The sequence below is a fragment of the Trachinotus anak genome, unplaced genomic scaffold (assembly GCF_046630095.1).
Source record: "Trachinotus anak isolate AG129_WGS33_773 ecotype Australia unplaced genomic scaffold, CSIRO_AGI_Tana_v1 ptg000026l, whole genome shotgun sequence".
NCBI lineage: Eukaryota > Metazoa > Chordata > Actinopteri > Carangiformes > Carangidae > Trachinotus > Trachinotus anak.
In genome coordinates, this window is record NW_027273877.1 from 3,911,454 (window position 1) to 3,927,098 (window position 15,645).

The 15,645-nt window shown below is 41.5% G+C and overlaps 1 protein-coding gene across 5 annotated transcripts in view; it reads left to right on the forward strand.

Annotated features, from left to right (window-relative positions):
* Positions 1-15,645, forward strand: part of LOC139609422 (neural cell adhesion molecule 2-like) — a 370,355-nt gene that overhangs the window by 276,881 nt on the left and 77,829 nt on the right. For all 5 annotated transcript variants that reach the window (XM_071463965.1, XM_071463960.1, XM_071463959.1 and 2 more), the window contains one exon: positions 15,206-15,280. In XM_071463965.1, the coding sequence (XP_071320066.1) occupies positions 15,206-15,280 (75 nt within the window). The remainder of the gene's footprint in view (positions 1-15,205; positions 15,281-15,645) is intronic.

Genomic DNA, 15,645 nt, shown 5'->3' on the forward strand with positions numbered 1-15,645 from the left:
CCACAGCTCTCGAATTGAGAGGTTGTGATATAAGCATCAGGCGTTTGTTTTGTCCCCTTTTATTTCAGCATTTTTCTGACGTAGTGAATGACTGATTGACTTCATAGACATTTTGCTTTTCTCCACTAAGGACAGCTGGTGTGGACACAATGCATAAGACAAGATGACTCTTACCTCAGCTGCAAAGGTATTTTTGCAGTGAATAGTTCATTTTCTATGGGATGCGAGTGAATCACATTTTGAAATAGGGGCTGACGTGGGATTGGCAAGCGATTAAAGCTTTATTTAAAGCTCCATGCTGATCTATCAAAAACTGACCCAAAAAAGTGATGCAGTGGTGGGATGTAAGTGTGTTTAGCAGGTGTGGAGAAGATCGTTATTGTAGTTTCTGAGATTCCTCTTTTGTATGACCCTTGCATTCAAGATTACAGATATAAACAGAACAGATATGAAAGACTGCTTGGCACAAATGGTATCTTGCTTATTTACCCAGTGCCAATGCTATTTGCTACACGTAAAGAGCGTTGAAATGCCCACATCAACAATCCCAAAGTCATAAAGATGATTTGTTCATCATAACACCACACAGACAGCATAGCAAAAGAGGTGTCTGAATCCCAATGCAGAAATCAGTTTGCATTCTCGCTGATGTCAGGTTGTCACGCACCCCAGCAGCAGATCAAGTTTTTCAAATGTGTCCCAGCAGCAAGCCAGCAGCCGCTGCGGCACGGCAGCCACCAGCGGTTTGCTGCTAGCAGTGTTGACACCCTCGGTGCAACAGCTATAGTATATGTATCTTACTGGGAATCACTTAGAAGGCTTCCAGTTGATGTGCACTGACGGCCACCGCTAGCTTCTGCTGCTGTGACCCAACACTACATCCCCCCAGTCTCTCCACCTCCCTCCTCTGCTGTAACCACTGCCCCGCTGCTCTACTCCCACTCTCTGGGTCCTCTTTTGACGCTCTGCTCTGCTGACACACGTGCCACCTTTTGCTGTGGATCACAAGTAGCAAAAATTGCCAAAATGGATGTGAAGCATTTTGGGATGAAGCTGTGTCAGCTTTGTGCCAACACTCTGGCCTGCATTTAAGAGTAATTTCCTGTTGGCTATCAGATGGATGCACATATGGAATGAACCCTGCACTGTCCTCTGCAAAGGAGGACTGGTGACTAGTGAATGCGGGAACCCATCAAAATTTAATATCCTTGACCAGGATCAAACAGACCCTGATATATGGCCTGAGAGTGTGTGTCATTAACTCGAATGAGCAGAGACGAGAATCATGGGGGCATTTTTATGAGCACATCCAACCCCCTCCTCCTTCCTTCTGATTTAGAAAGCTGACATGAGTCTGTTGGCTCAGGCAGTCCATTAAAACTGGAGTACCTGCGCCAGAGCTGAGCTGCGACATCCTTCTTCTGTCATTGGAGAGTTTTACATTTTGTGACGGTGGTAATTGCAATAATTGTCACCACTTCTTGATGCATTTCTGTTGACTGTGGACCGCTGTGTTTGCACACAAACACAGCGAATTTGGTGCATCTGTGCGATGGCAGTGCTTATGACAGAGGCTGTCACTTTGCTCATGTCCCAAAAGTTATCTTTTTTTTTCTCCACATTCTCATTTATATTCATTCCCTTTTAGGTATTTTCCCCAGATTCAGTTTAATCAAATTCTGCTTCTCATGTGAACATTATTGAAAGCATTTCATTTGCCAATTAGCCAGCTGCTCCCCAGTTAAATAATGAATATGCTAATTCTAAAGCTGGGGGATATGTTGTCTTTTGAGTTACAGCAGCAACAATTATCCAAGTCAGGGACACTCACAGTGGTATGCTGTATGTATACTTGTGTGTGTACTGTATGACGTCAGTGTGTTTGTGTGCACAGTCATGGTTGTGAAAGTCATGCACTGTGTGCAGGACAGTCTGTGCATGAATGTGATGCATCACCTCATGCATATTTTGTGAATTGTGAAAATATGGATTTTGCCCTGAGCATGTTGTTATCATTGTAGCATATATACTGTATGTGTTTTAATGTGAATTTTACACATATGTGTACACACATATAGTGTGTGTGTAGTTCAGGGGAGTGTAAGCTTTAGAGGAATGCTTCCCCCCATGCATATCGATTTGTTTGCCTACCTTTATCTCCGTGGGGCGCTGAGTGCATGTTCCTGACAGCTCTAATTGAAAGCCATGCGGAGCTGAGTCTATGTATGCAGATACACACCCTGCTATGATCTATCAGTTTATGGGGGGGGGTTTGAGTGCGCAGGGGAGAGCTGTTGTATTCACGCATAAGCCTGGTGACAGATTCTTCTTCAATGTGCTTACTGCAATACTCATATACTGCAATCATTCAATACACATGTACTGTACCTTAACACACCATGATCTGTCAGCCTATTAATTATAACTGTCACCTACTTACAGTACGTGACAGCTAAAATTCCCAGGAGCGCCTGTCCGTCTGTCTGTCAATGCATCCATCTAGTCATCCATGATTTATGAACACAGAGGTACCACTAATCAATAGGTTTCCTTCATCCGCAACATTTCCCATTTAACTTACAACAAAGTGTATTTTCGTGTATTTTCAAAGATACACCATCAGATTATATAATGACTTGACCTTTAGCCACACAGCGGGAGAAGCCAGTCTCCCATGGCAACCGATTAAAGTTTCTGATCTCACAAACATCCAATCTCCATGAAAGTGGGATTATTAGCATTCACTTTAATAAGATGTATCATGTATCAGCCTTTTAGCAGCTTTGGACCAATCAATAGACGCTCACTAAAGGCTTTTTAAAAGTGTACTGCAATGTTCAACAGCGTTCCTATGTTCAATATACCAGTTTACATTAACCTGATTTATGGTGCTCTTCAAAGTCACTGCTGTCACATGAACATTTCTCATGGTGGCTGTAAATTATCCATTAACATAATGGAAGCCTCCATCAAAGGTCTAGAGAAGGTTTGCTCTTAAAGACTGTGTACAGAGCTTATTTTTTAGCCACCTTTGCGGCACTAAGAACGGCAGTGTTGGTCTGTCAGTCTGTTGATCTGTCCACCACCTTGGCCCAGACTTAAATATCTCATCTATTGTATTTATTGCCATAGAAATTGGAGCAATTCATGTTCTCCAATGCTGTCTCCAAGGATGACGTCTACTTATCCTCTGATTTGTCCATTCACATAATATTTGTGGTTCAGAGTAACACAACTTGACAACTATTTAATGGATTACTGTAAAACTTTCGACAGATATTCAAATTCCCTTGAAGATAAATTCTTATCACTTGGGCAACCCTCAGACTTTTCCTTTAGCTCCACCAGCTGGTCAAAGTTTTCATTTATTCAAGTTGCCTTATATTGATACTAGATGGATTGGCACAAACTTTTGTCGACATTAATGGTCCTTAGGGGCTGAATCCTACTTTTTTTTTCCCAACAGGTCAAATTTTAGTATGTTGTTTAATTTTGTTTATGACCAAATACTTGTAAAACTATTCCCACTTGCCTCAGTTGAACTTTGTGTGTAGTGCTAATTAGCAAATTTTAACATATATTAAAAAGCTAAACCACAGTGGTGAACATATTAAATATTACCTGCTCAACTTCAGCAAGTTGCAAATTCACTGCCACTGTAAGCATATTAGTTTGCTGGTAGCACAAGGTGCCGCTGTGCTGAGTGCAGCCTCACAGAGCTGTTAATATGGCAAAAGGCTTCTAGTCTCGTTTTATGTCCTCTTGCATCTTTTGATCATGAGGCCAGTGATTTTTTTTCTCAAAGTTTAAAATAAAGACAAGTAAAATGAACAGATCGTGGTCCCATTATGCATTTCATGTTTAAATATTTCTGTGTCATTTGCAAAAAAAAAAAGAGAGATGTTAACACCCCCCCCCCCACCTGACTTTGCCTGTGGATCCTGATGTAGTAATGTTGTGCAGCAGTGGTGGAGGGGTCAGGAAATCAGGGGGAGAGAGACTAAAATTTGAGTCATATTTATACTGGCATGATTTGACTTAATAGTAGAAAGTCCTGGAATCCAAAATTCCCGGTTGGCCAGGCCACAGTGACAGTTGGTGGCAGCTTCTGTCAGGAGCACCACATGGACAACCGTGAACCTGTCAGACAGACAGAGAAAGAGAGAGAAGACAGACATGGTATCTGAAAGGAATCAGAAAAGGTGAACAGGCAATTCATTGCACAATGAAGCAAGAAAGTGGAAAGATGAAAGGCTCTGACTTGAGTAAAATTAAGAGTGATAGGTAGAAAGGGAAATAGAAATACAAAAGTGTGCCGGAGTGGGAGGAATTGGACAAGCTGAAAAGTGAATAATACAGGTTGAGCCTTTGAAGCACTGATCTTCAGATCAGAGAAGAGAATGACTTTTTCTCAGATGATGACTTGTTTTTTTTTGTTTTATGGTCTGTCACATCTTCACTTTGTTAGTCTTATTCTTTATAGAAAAATTCACATTTTACTCATTGTCTGTAGATTTCTGAATGTTGGATAAAATTAATTTGCTGTACATGTCATGTTATACGCATTTCTAGGCTGTAATTTGAATTAAATTCAAGAGAATACAGCAGCACGACTTTGTACAAAAACATAAAATCCTACCTTATTCTTGCTGCGTATTCATTGCCAGTTCAGTGTAATTGGGATTTAGAATCCAATCCAATTCATACGTAAATTGAGAGCACGACGTTATCCCATTCAGACGCAAAATTCAGAAAATGAGTGTAATTCAGTTTACAATGCAGATCATTTAGCAGGGAATTCCAGCTTTAATGGTCTGTACCAGTACTGTCATGGGGTGTACCCTCCCAATTAGGAAGACTGTTGACCTTAAACCTTTAAATTTCAAAGCAGAAAGGCCAGAAGAAGATGTTTTTGCCTTGCCCCACTCCGGCTCGCAAAATCCCCAGAGTCTTGTCTCTCAGGCCTGGCAGGAGCCAGTGACCTCTCCTTTGTGACTGAATTAATCTGCAGGCCTGAGATAATGGCCATGTCACCGCCACAGGCAGCATGTGGCAGGAGAATAATCAGCCCACCGCCGTGCCATTTCAATCCCTGCGGCAATGATCGCTTCGCCACAGAAGAAAAAAAAAAAAAAGAACATGTTGCTTCACTCATTCTCCTGCATGCATGAAATGAGAATTAAGATTACAGCCCTTGCAGGCGTAGCAGACAGGCGCACCTCAGTGATCAGTTTTGATGGCTCGCCAAGGTTTCAGGAACAAGAGGGTTTTTCTGAATATGGATTCTATATTAAGATGGAAATGTTTGAAGATGCTTTACAAGGTTAGGCTCCTAACGGTGTGTTAGGAAAGTGCTTGGATACACATTGATCTAAAATTAGTAAAAGATGTAGGGTTAGACATTACATTCATATGTTAGTAAGTGGGGTTTTTCTGTAGTTGAATGTGGCAGTGGTCAGATACAGTCGCATATTCTTAGTAGATATAAATGCCCGTCAAGTCACCATAAACAGTCTGTCCTAAAAACAGAGCAGCAGATGAAAGCTCACTTGTGTATATCTTTTGTTTGGAGACAGCAGGTAAATCTTTACTTTGTGTTGAAGGCTTGAGCTTGAGCTGTTGTGTAAGTGCTGAAAGCATTTGATTCTGAACTGCAGGAACTAAAAGTTTCATGTTAGCACAAGAAGAAGACTGCAGTGACAGGAGCCCTTGTGAAAAATCTTCTGCTCCTAACCCCTTGTTCCGTAAAATTGAGTCTAAATTCAGTACTCTTCCTCAGTGGAAACCTAAGGTCGTCAGTGCAGATGAACTCAGAATCTCTGGGGAGGAAAGTACAGGAGGAAATGAAGCTGTTCAATGTATCAAAAGCTGAGGCCACTGTGTGACAAAAGTGGACCAAAGGGTTACCAAGTCCCTTAATTAAGCCACAAACTGTGTCTGTTGCAGCAGGGAAATTTAGCAACTTTGCTCCCACTTGAAAATATTTGTGAAAATGTTCTGTGGCTGATCATAAGGTCAACACTCAGTCTGTTCGTGTCCACTGGTGCAACTTCTAGATCGCCCACAAGGCTCCTAATCATGTCCCGTGTGCATATTCAGATGTTGCACAAATACATACTGCAGGTGCAATAATGAGCTGTTATTAAAGATTCTGCTCCCAGTGTGACAACCAGCACAAGTCTACTAGCAACTGGTCTGCAACCCACAGAGACTGCTGTATTATCCTCTCCCCGATCAGCTTATCTGTGCCTGTGCTTTCTGCACCAAATGTTGTTCTCCCTGCAATGTCAAGCTAATGCGAGTTAACCAGAGTTGTAATTATTGTGATTTCCTTGCTCTAAAAATGTTTATAAATGGACTTATTCCCACACAAACAGCTGGCAGAAGAGAATGGCTGCACAAAGAAACAGATTACTGCTATTTTTATTTTGGACCCTGCTTTTTTCTTGGAGCGGGGAGAGCAAAGAGAAGGAGTAGGGAGCTGGTTGGTGGGAGAACAGCATCGACAGCAAACCGCTTCCTTGTGACGGGCACAGTGCCTACATACAGTACCTTCCCTGGAAGGCTGTTTCTGCTGACAGTAGCCCAACGTAATTCTTGTTGTTTGAGCCTGCTCTGCCTAGTGATGGCACTCTATTTGTTTGATGGTGCGTCCTGAAACTGTCATTTATCTTCAAAGATGGCAAAGTAAGACACGTTAATGTACAAGGTTTGATACAGTAACCTCTTTTTCATGTAGAAATGATGATAATTCATGCAAGCGAGTGCCGTAAACACACACACTTCATTGCTCATCTGTCTACTTCCTACAAATGTTGGACCTTCACCCTCCCACAACCTACGAGACTTCGCTCAGCAGTGCTTGGAAATCACATACTGCCTCCAAGGCCTGTGGGTTTTATTACTGAATCACTCTTCTCTACTCACTCTACTCCTCTCACAGTAGCGGAAAGCCTCTCATCACTTGTGGGTTCGCCTATCTCAGCGTGCTCATGGAAATAATCAGCCAAGCTCTGCCAAACCATTTGCAAGATCAATATGTGATGTTTGTTTGAATGGCAGGATATTTTGAATTTCACAGGGATCATCATAAGCAAACCTCTCGCCTACCTCTGTCCATTCTCTTGACCAAGAAAAAAAACTCTCCTCCTCCATCAGCTCCAGACTGTTATTGGTTTGACTGCAGTTCCAGGCAGAACATGTGAGACAGAAAAGACACAGCTGCAGCAGCCGTGGAAATCTGTGGCAGCTTGCAAACCAGCTCTTAGCTGCTGTTCAGAGCAATGTGCCCCTGCTTATAACATAAATGACCTTTCTATCCAAGATGCTACAATAATATTAAAGTCTCATTGGCCTTTGATGCCACATATGCTGATGACATTAACCTATGATTTTGAAACGTCCTTCTTCTGGGACACAGTTTCAAAACTAAAGTTCACAGTGAAGCATTGCAGACGCTAGTCAGCGCCGCTAAAGTGGCTCTCATAAATATATATTTAATTAGCTTGTCTATATTCAGAAAAATGGCCGGTCATTTTAATTGGCTTTATTACCCTAATCATTTGACGGGAACCTTTTCGTCTTGATGGATGACCTTATTAATGCGTAAAAGAAACTGCCACGATCCTTGGAAACGGAGCAGCTCAAGTGACTCATTAAAACTGTCAGTGCTGCTCCACTTATTCAAGGCTATTTCTGTTACATGCTTACTCCTGATCAACACATCATCAGCATTCAGGTCTGACATATAGACTGAGATGATGGACAGATACTTTGATTTGGTTTTAAATAACATTTTCAAGCTCTGTATTGTTATGTTTTTTTAATGAAAGCATCTGCGGATAAAACTGAACTCAATTCAAGTTGACAAGGTAACTTTACACAACTTGGTAAGGTATGAATAATATGCTCAGTCCTTCAAGAGAACGGCTCTGTAGGAAAAGAACTGCAGGATGGCATGAAGCAAATCATAGTGTCTGAGTGACACGCCTGGATTTATTGTTGCTCCAGACTTGCCTCAGGTGCTTGCTGATGTTGGCATATCCAGAAACCACAGTCGCTGATGTTGCCGTATATGCAGAAACAAGCTGCAGCCCAAGGACAGAGGGAGAGAGGGGATAAAAAGCACAAAATTGAGAGACAGAAGGGGTAGGATGATAGAGATAAGGAAAAAATAATACTAATAGATTAGACACAGGACTCAGAAGTGCAGAGAGGACAAGAAAGAATAGAAAAAAATACCTTAGAAAATGTCGAAGCTTCTGTTTAATTTTCATTGAAGCATGACTCTTCTTCTGAAAAGGGAATGGGGATAAGGACATTATCTTGCACCTATGTTTGCAAGTCCTATTTTTCTCATGTTTCCATAAATATGACCACAATATCTGAGCAAATGGGATTTACTCTATCACAGTGTGATGCTCCAGTTTCTGCACAATCTGGGCAAGAAATCATCTTTGTGATGGAGGATAAAGAAGACGAGGGATATGAGACAATACAGAGTTCATTCTGGAGTCTACATTTGTCTGAGTGGTGCTGTAGGAAGTCTATGAATAATTTTGCGGTTGCTATTTTACATACTACACTCTAAACATGTAGATTTGCATGTCTACTTGGTGGTGTGTGTGTGTGTATTCCTTGAGAAATCATTTTGTGAATCGCTTCCCAACATTTTTTTTTTCCAGCACCTTTGACATATAGAAGTTCTGATTGCAAGGTAGCAATTGAAAACCTGAAGTGAAGCTGTGGCCCTTAACCCCTCTTATTTCTATCATGGATGATGATTGCATTGCCACTTGCAGCTCAGCTTTTTCCCCTCTGGCAACTCATCTGCCCTCTGACACAGCCTCAATTGTCTGACTGGCTTCAACAGGTTAAGTGTTCGATTTGCAGACAGAAAAGTCCTTTAGGAATATTACTGTCATTGTCTTGCATTGTTTCAGACTGACATGATGGCACTTTCAAACCTTATGATGTTTTACATTTTGCTCATGGTGGTAGTTGTTTTGATCTTTGGTAAGATATGTAGTTTATTTCCCACCTGAAAAAAATACACAATTAACTTATTTCCAGCTTTTGATCACAGCAGTAGAAGCTGATTGTTGTCTGTTGAAGTCACCTCTTACCTTCTGAGAGCAAGAACTTAACAATGGGATCTCTGTGACCTGTTATGGACCTTGCTGTAGGCCGTATCATTATCATCATCATCATCATCACAAAGACAACCTCTAGAGGTAATGAGGGCTCCAGTCTAAAATATTTATTGGCCCAATAAATGCAAGCAGCACAAAAGATTCAGAGTGTAATGCAAAATTCATGCAACAGTCATGTAACTAATGACTTTTATAAGGAAGTATAAGGTAAAATGATTCAATACTCTTTCGAAAAATCATTTTCACACACATTTCAGACACCTCTGATGGGGACTTTGATTAACTTTTTTGCAATTATATTTTGACTTTATGAAAAAAAAGGATCATTTAATTAATTTACTGTTTGGCCCAAGGGCTGACTGTATAATTCTTCAGTCTGCTAATATAATGAAGCACAAATGCCAAAATGGGAAAAAAATTCCACTTGAAATGAACCTGCAAAATGAGTTTGTGTTGTCATATAAGTACACTAGTGCTTCAGATATCCTTGGGCAGTATGCATAGTTTTCTTACTGTAATGCCTTGTCCTTATTAATTAGGAACAGGATCTACAAAGTGAAAAAGACAGTATAGATGAAATGGGAAAAACATTTTAGCCACCTGGTAAATACAGTCATGTTGCACTTTCTTACTAATTAGCAAAAGATTTCACATCTGTCTTCAACTAAACATCTGTGTATTTGCATGTTGCTGCACGTGTGTGTGCATGACTGGAGTTTTATGGTTTTGGGATATTCATAGAAACAGGTCCATCAAAGCCACTGCAGCCTGAAGCATAAGAGGCTTAAGGAAGGAAACATAAATCACAAAGCAGTTGGCGGGGGGAAAGCAGAGATGCAGAGAAGGTGTGCGGGAGAGAGGGAAGATAATAGGTAGCTGTGGGTGGTGCCTGAGACTGTTCTCGTGGCCTGATACTGTATGTTGGCACGATTGGATATGGTTTGCTGAAACCAGGACCCTACTCTCCTCTTGTCTCCTCTCCAGCATGAAAGCAGGCTTGTTATGCAGCCAGACAGATACAGTGTATAGGAGTGAGGACACAGGGAGCCAGAGTGGCAAACAAACAGGCATGCTTTGACAGACTGCTAAACAGCTTCGGATGAATCCAAATGCAAAGTTGGCGACAACTCATTTGCAAAAGTTAACTTTATTATGTTAATCATGCTAATGCTGTAATATCAAGTAACAACACTGTCCTTCTCACAGCTTTCTGCCTGCACCAGAGGAAATGAATGAGAAAAACATTTTGAAATATTGTGTGTGGCTATAAAACATTATTTTCTCCTCACTTCCTCCAAATAATATTTCTCTGATGCGAGCTGTCACATAGACTCGGGTCAACATTGGAGAAGGCTCATCACACATCTCTTGTTTTCTCTTTCTGCTATCCATCAAATGTGATGTACTACACGCCCCAGCGTGCTAAAGTCTGAAGGGTTATTCTGTTTCCTTGACTGACTTTCACTGATTGTTTAACACTAATGAGACAACCCAGTGCTGGTGTAAATTATCATTCAATGAACTAAGCATTGACAGTTTGTGAAAAGTTGTAGTTGTGCAGGTGAATGATGCAGAAGTGAATGAATAGCTTGTCCAGTGAGATTCAGCAAGTCTGATTGGAACAAGCAACTGAACAGGACAAGAAACATGCGCCAGACATCTTGGATCTTATTTTAGCCCTTTAGCCATTAGCCATTTAGCCATCTGGTAACTCAGCGACGTCAAAGAAAACAAAGGTGATTGTAAGATTATTAGCTAAAGACTGCATCACAGTTTAAAGGCTAAATTTCATGGTTCACCTCTGGTCTAATTGTGCTTGCCATACATTGTGTCGTTTGAATTGTAAAGCCCTTTGAGACAAGTTTGTGATTTTACAGCGTTATCATAACCATTTGAAATTATGGCCTACAACTACAAAAATATAGCCCATGGTGTAACAAACTGGAATTCCCCTTAAACAAAGAAATCCCTGACATCTGCACTATGGCTCTGTACCTTGTGCCACTGCTCACCGGAGAGACTTTGCAGCTTTTAAGAATGCTGACTGTTTTGTGTTTTTGAAGCTATTTTCTTTCTGCCTTTGCTAACACCTTTGAAGAAATGCATGAGACACACAGGTTCGAGTGAATACAAAACATAGTAATTAGTATTTTATCTCCTTCCTTCTTTAGCTCCTGCTGTACCCTCTCTTACTTCTTGCCTTTGTCTCTCTCTCTCTCTGTCTCTGTGGTTCAAGGGAAGAATTCCCTTCAACTCCTCCACAAAATCACAGACCATTAAAGCAGTGCATTTTTTTTTTTTTTGCCTCCAGCCCTATCTTCTCTGTGTGCTTAATACATTTACACACATACACAAGGGCAAACACACTCACAGCCTCCCACCAACCCACACACACAGGAATAAAGATATACAGTACACATACACCCCTACACACTCTTATATACAAACACACAAAGGCATGTTCTCTGCGGTGCATTTTATTTGGCCATGGCTTTAATGGGGCTTTTAATGTAGTACAGGATTACAGAATCACATCCCTCTCTCCCTGCCAGCTGATTGGACACTCTCCACCCTGTCAATCAAACATTGGATTTAGCCTGCTGCTAAATGCAACGGTGCGTTTAGCCCGCTTTAGTCAGCTCTAGATTTAGTCACACTGACTTAACTGCTGGCAAGTTTCACACACTGTTGCACCGAGTCCAGATGTCGTTGAATCATGTCACCAGGCTAGCTCACTCAGCAACGCCTCCGCTATGACCTCAATGACCTCCATTCGAGGAACACAAAATAAAGCAGCACGACACAACTTCTAATGGTCGTAAGATTTGCACTTCACTCCACTATTTAAATCTCTATTAATTTAGTTTATGGGCCACTTTTAGGGCAGTGGAAACAAACCATAAACATAACACTGACATCACCCAATAAAGATGGCTGAATTAGGAAACAGTTGTCTATTTCGCTAAGTCGCCAATTAGTTGCAAACTTTGTCTGACTGTCATTTGGTTCTGGATAGTTTAAAGTTTCACAGTTTATTTGCTGTAAACGATGCTGATGAGGACTGTAAGAATGAGCCAAAAGTTACATTCACTCTATGGGATAACTGCATAGTGAGGTGATAATTCTTTGTGGGCTTGTCACCATAAGCAAACCCTTTACCATTATGATGGCCAGTCATCTGACCAACTGTTAAAATGAAGATTGGATAGAGACTTGTTGTTTTCAAGTGAACCTATTTTTGCTGGAAATTGGGCATTTTTAGCTATGTTGAAATTACTGGATAATGATGAATATTAAAAAGTAAAGTGTAGAGAAGAGTCTAACTCTGAGTAAGTGTCTCAGAAATATATGTAAAGATTGCCAACATTAACATAAGTTAGCAACATAAGCTATGAATGAATGAGAGTAGAAAGGTTAGAAAGTCAGCGAATTATCTTTGTAAGTCATCATGTTTGCTAATAACATAAGCTGCTAACATTAGCTTGTGGTCATATCAGACTGTAGTAGCAGAACCTCTGAGAGTATTGAATTGAGAAACTCTTTTCATTTGTTTAAGGTCCATAGTGTCACTTTTAGCTGGTAAGTAATGCAGGTACATAAGGTGTTGGGGTTTAAATTTTCACTGAAATCATCGTTTCATTAGCCAGCAGCTTTATGACCAAAATCTGTTTCTCTAACTTCTATAATCTTTGAGGCTGGATTCCATAATTCATTCTTATTCGAGTCTCAGTGTTGTTAGGTGAGCTGGCAAGTCATGTGTGGTATCGACCATCTCTGACACATTACAAATGGCAATCAATGCTTTTGTTTGTTGTCTTATTTTGCTTGTCTCCAATGCTGCGCAGGGGCACTAATAATTGGAGCTGATAATTGCTACCAGGCTCAAACCATATTGACCCAAGCTCTGTAATAAGCAGGTGAACAAGACCAAAAACATTCCATTTCTGAAAAATGATTTAATTAGCATGTCTCTTTGTGTCCCCACCAGGCGAGACAGTGTTGAATAAACAAATTCTCCCATGTCATATTTCAAATAAAGTCAGCATTCTCATTAAAATGTCAGTGTATACTTGCTGTGGGGACTGCTGTGTATTTCCGCTTATAAATAGGTTGAACTTAATTATACAATTCACGCCGATGACTCTGGCAGCAGAGAAAAAGCCCATTTTTCCTTCTCCTGCTGGGTTTTTGTGAGCAACTTATTGCGTGATCAATCACATACAGCATGAACAGACCGAGATCAATTAATAATTGAAAACTGTTAAACTACTTTAAGCACTGATTGGAATCTGCCTTAAGTCAGAGGCAGGCAGTGTGGAAGGGCAGCAGGTTAAACAGACATGATTAATCAACCTGAGAGCAGTATCTGCATTCATTTGCAACAATGCATGCAGATATGTGTGTGTGTGTGTTTTCCCTGAGCCTCTGCTGGTGACTGGTGCTATAACAGTCAAGTTACACAGCAGAAATGATCTAGTACATTGATAAAGCAGGTCTTCAACCTCATCATGCAGCCTCCTCAGGCGAAGGTGCCAGTGCCCCTCTACTGCCATCTATAGACGGCCTCGGTTCATGACAGATGGCTCCCGGTGATAACTGCTGCTTCACTGTGATGCTGCTGCTGCTGCTGCTGCTGCTGGCTGCAGCCATCGTCCCCTGAGAGGGAGCAGATAATCATTTCATCATTTTCTCATTTATTGACAGGCGCTCTGAGCTCCACTGTTAAGTTTCTAGTGTTGTAGAGAGAATTAACTTCCATTAGTGTGTATTATACACCACATGTGTGTGAATGTGTATGTGTGAGGTTCCGGTTGATCCTTAGATCCTTAGACTTAGAGCTCTAAGGGCTCAGAATGAGGTCGGATATGGCAGGCTCATCAGATATCTCGCTTCACTCAGTGCCATAGCGAGGCTACCGCTGTGTCGAGAGGCTGCAGCCTAAAAATGACCCTCTCCCCACTGAGTTGGCAATCATTACTCATCACATTAGACATCTAGGCACATTATCAGCTCCAACTTGCTGTGCTGCCATTCAAATGCTCCCTTTCTTTGCCTGTATCCGACTCCTGCATTTTTCTATCTTTCTCCCATTTGACAGAAATTTATGTCAGCACAAGACCAAGCTACGGTCTTATTCACCTTTCACTTTTGCCTCACAAAACTTCCACTGCAGCCCATTGTGTGGTATTAGGTGGCGCTTACAATCGACCAGTGCAGACAAATGGCATTTGATTGTAACTTGAGCCTGCGCATTTTGTAGCACTTCCACCTTCTGCAAGACTTTGGTCCATTTTTACCCTGTCATTAAGGTGAATGGATGTCCTCCAGCGACATTTCCTGTGAGCTTTTTTCTGCAGTTTTGTCTGGGAAGCTTTTGTTTTGTTAGAGCCTTGCATGACAAGTTTTTGTCACCAAAGGAAAATACCAGCACTACTGAGTTATTTACTGATCTCTACTATTTCTTAGCTTCTTAAATTCCCATCCTGCTGTTTATCCCATTGTCGAGAGTGAAGACTGCAAATAGCATTACAGTACCTTAGGCTCAATGGGTCCCTTTCATTGTGAGACTGACTGACAAGCTTGACACAAACACCCATGTGCCCATTACAAGGTATCAAGCCAATCTGCCTCAGAGCTTTGTAAGGAGAAACAGTTAAAGTTTGAATAAAAATCTAAAAATTGCTCTTTTCAGCAGGGACAATGTGTCTTACACTAGCAATAGCTGAAAACATGGGTTATTTCTAAGAAGATTCTTATTTACATAGAGGGATATTTGAATGTAAGCTGCACACAGCCGTTCACATAAACGCAGTAAATGTTGACATACAACAGAGAATGGTCCTCAGATGATATAAAAATGGAAGGAAATGAGCCGCAGTGCAAAAGAAGCTGATGCTTTTTGGAAGCAATTTTGTATTATTATATCTCTGCAGTCAGCAAATAATGAAAATCCTTTGCGTTCTGTTCCATTGTAATAACTAATCCATTCTCCTCTTTTTCTGTCTGTTTACTCTTTCTGTCTTTCTCCCTCCTCCTTTCGTTCTCCCCCACAGCCGCCCTGCAGGTGTCCATATCCTTGAACAAAGTGGAGTTAAGTGTTGGAGAGTCCAAATTCTTCATCTGCACAGGTACAAATGCCTCACACTATCATTTCTATGTGCATGTTCTGTAAGTGTGTGTGTGTTCGGGGGCAGGTCAGAGAGGCAGCAGGGGGTCTCACAGCGGCGCTTGTGAAGTTTGTTGTTTGTGCGACAGTGAACGCAGCACAATCCAAGCTCTCCATATGGTGAGCGACTCTTTGTCCCAACGGTGACTGGATCCACACAGGGGACAGCCCCGTCCCTCTCGTCCTTCCTCCTCAGCGTCCTCTCTGAACAGTGCATCATCACACTGAACCTGGTGCCGCCGGTGCCAGCGGCTCGGTAGGGTGGAAGCACACTCTGGCAGGCGTGGCCCGCCTCCTGCTGGCTACCTCTTCTCTCCTGCCAACCCA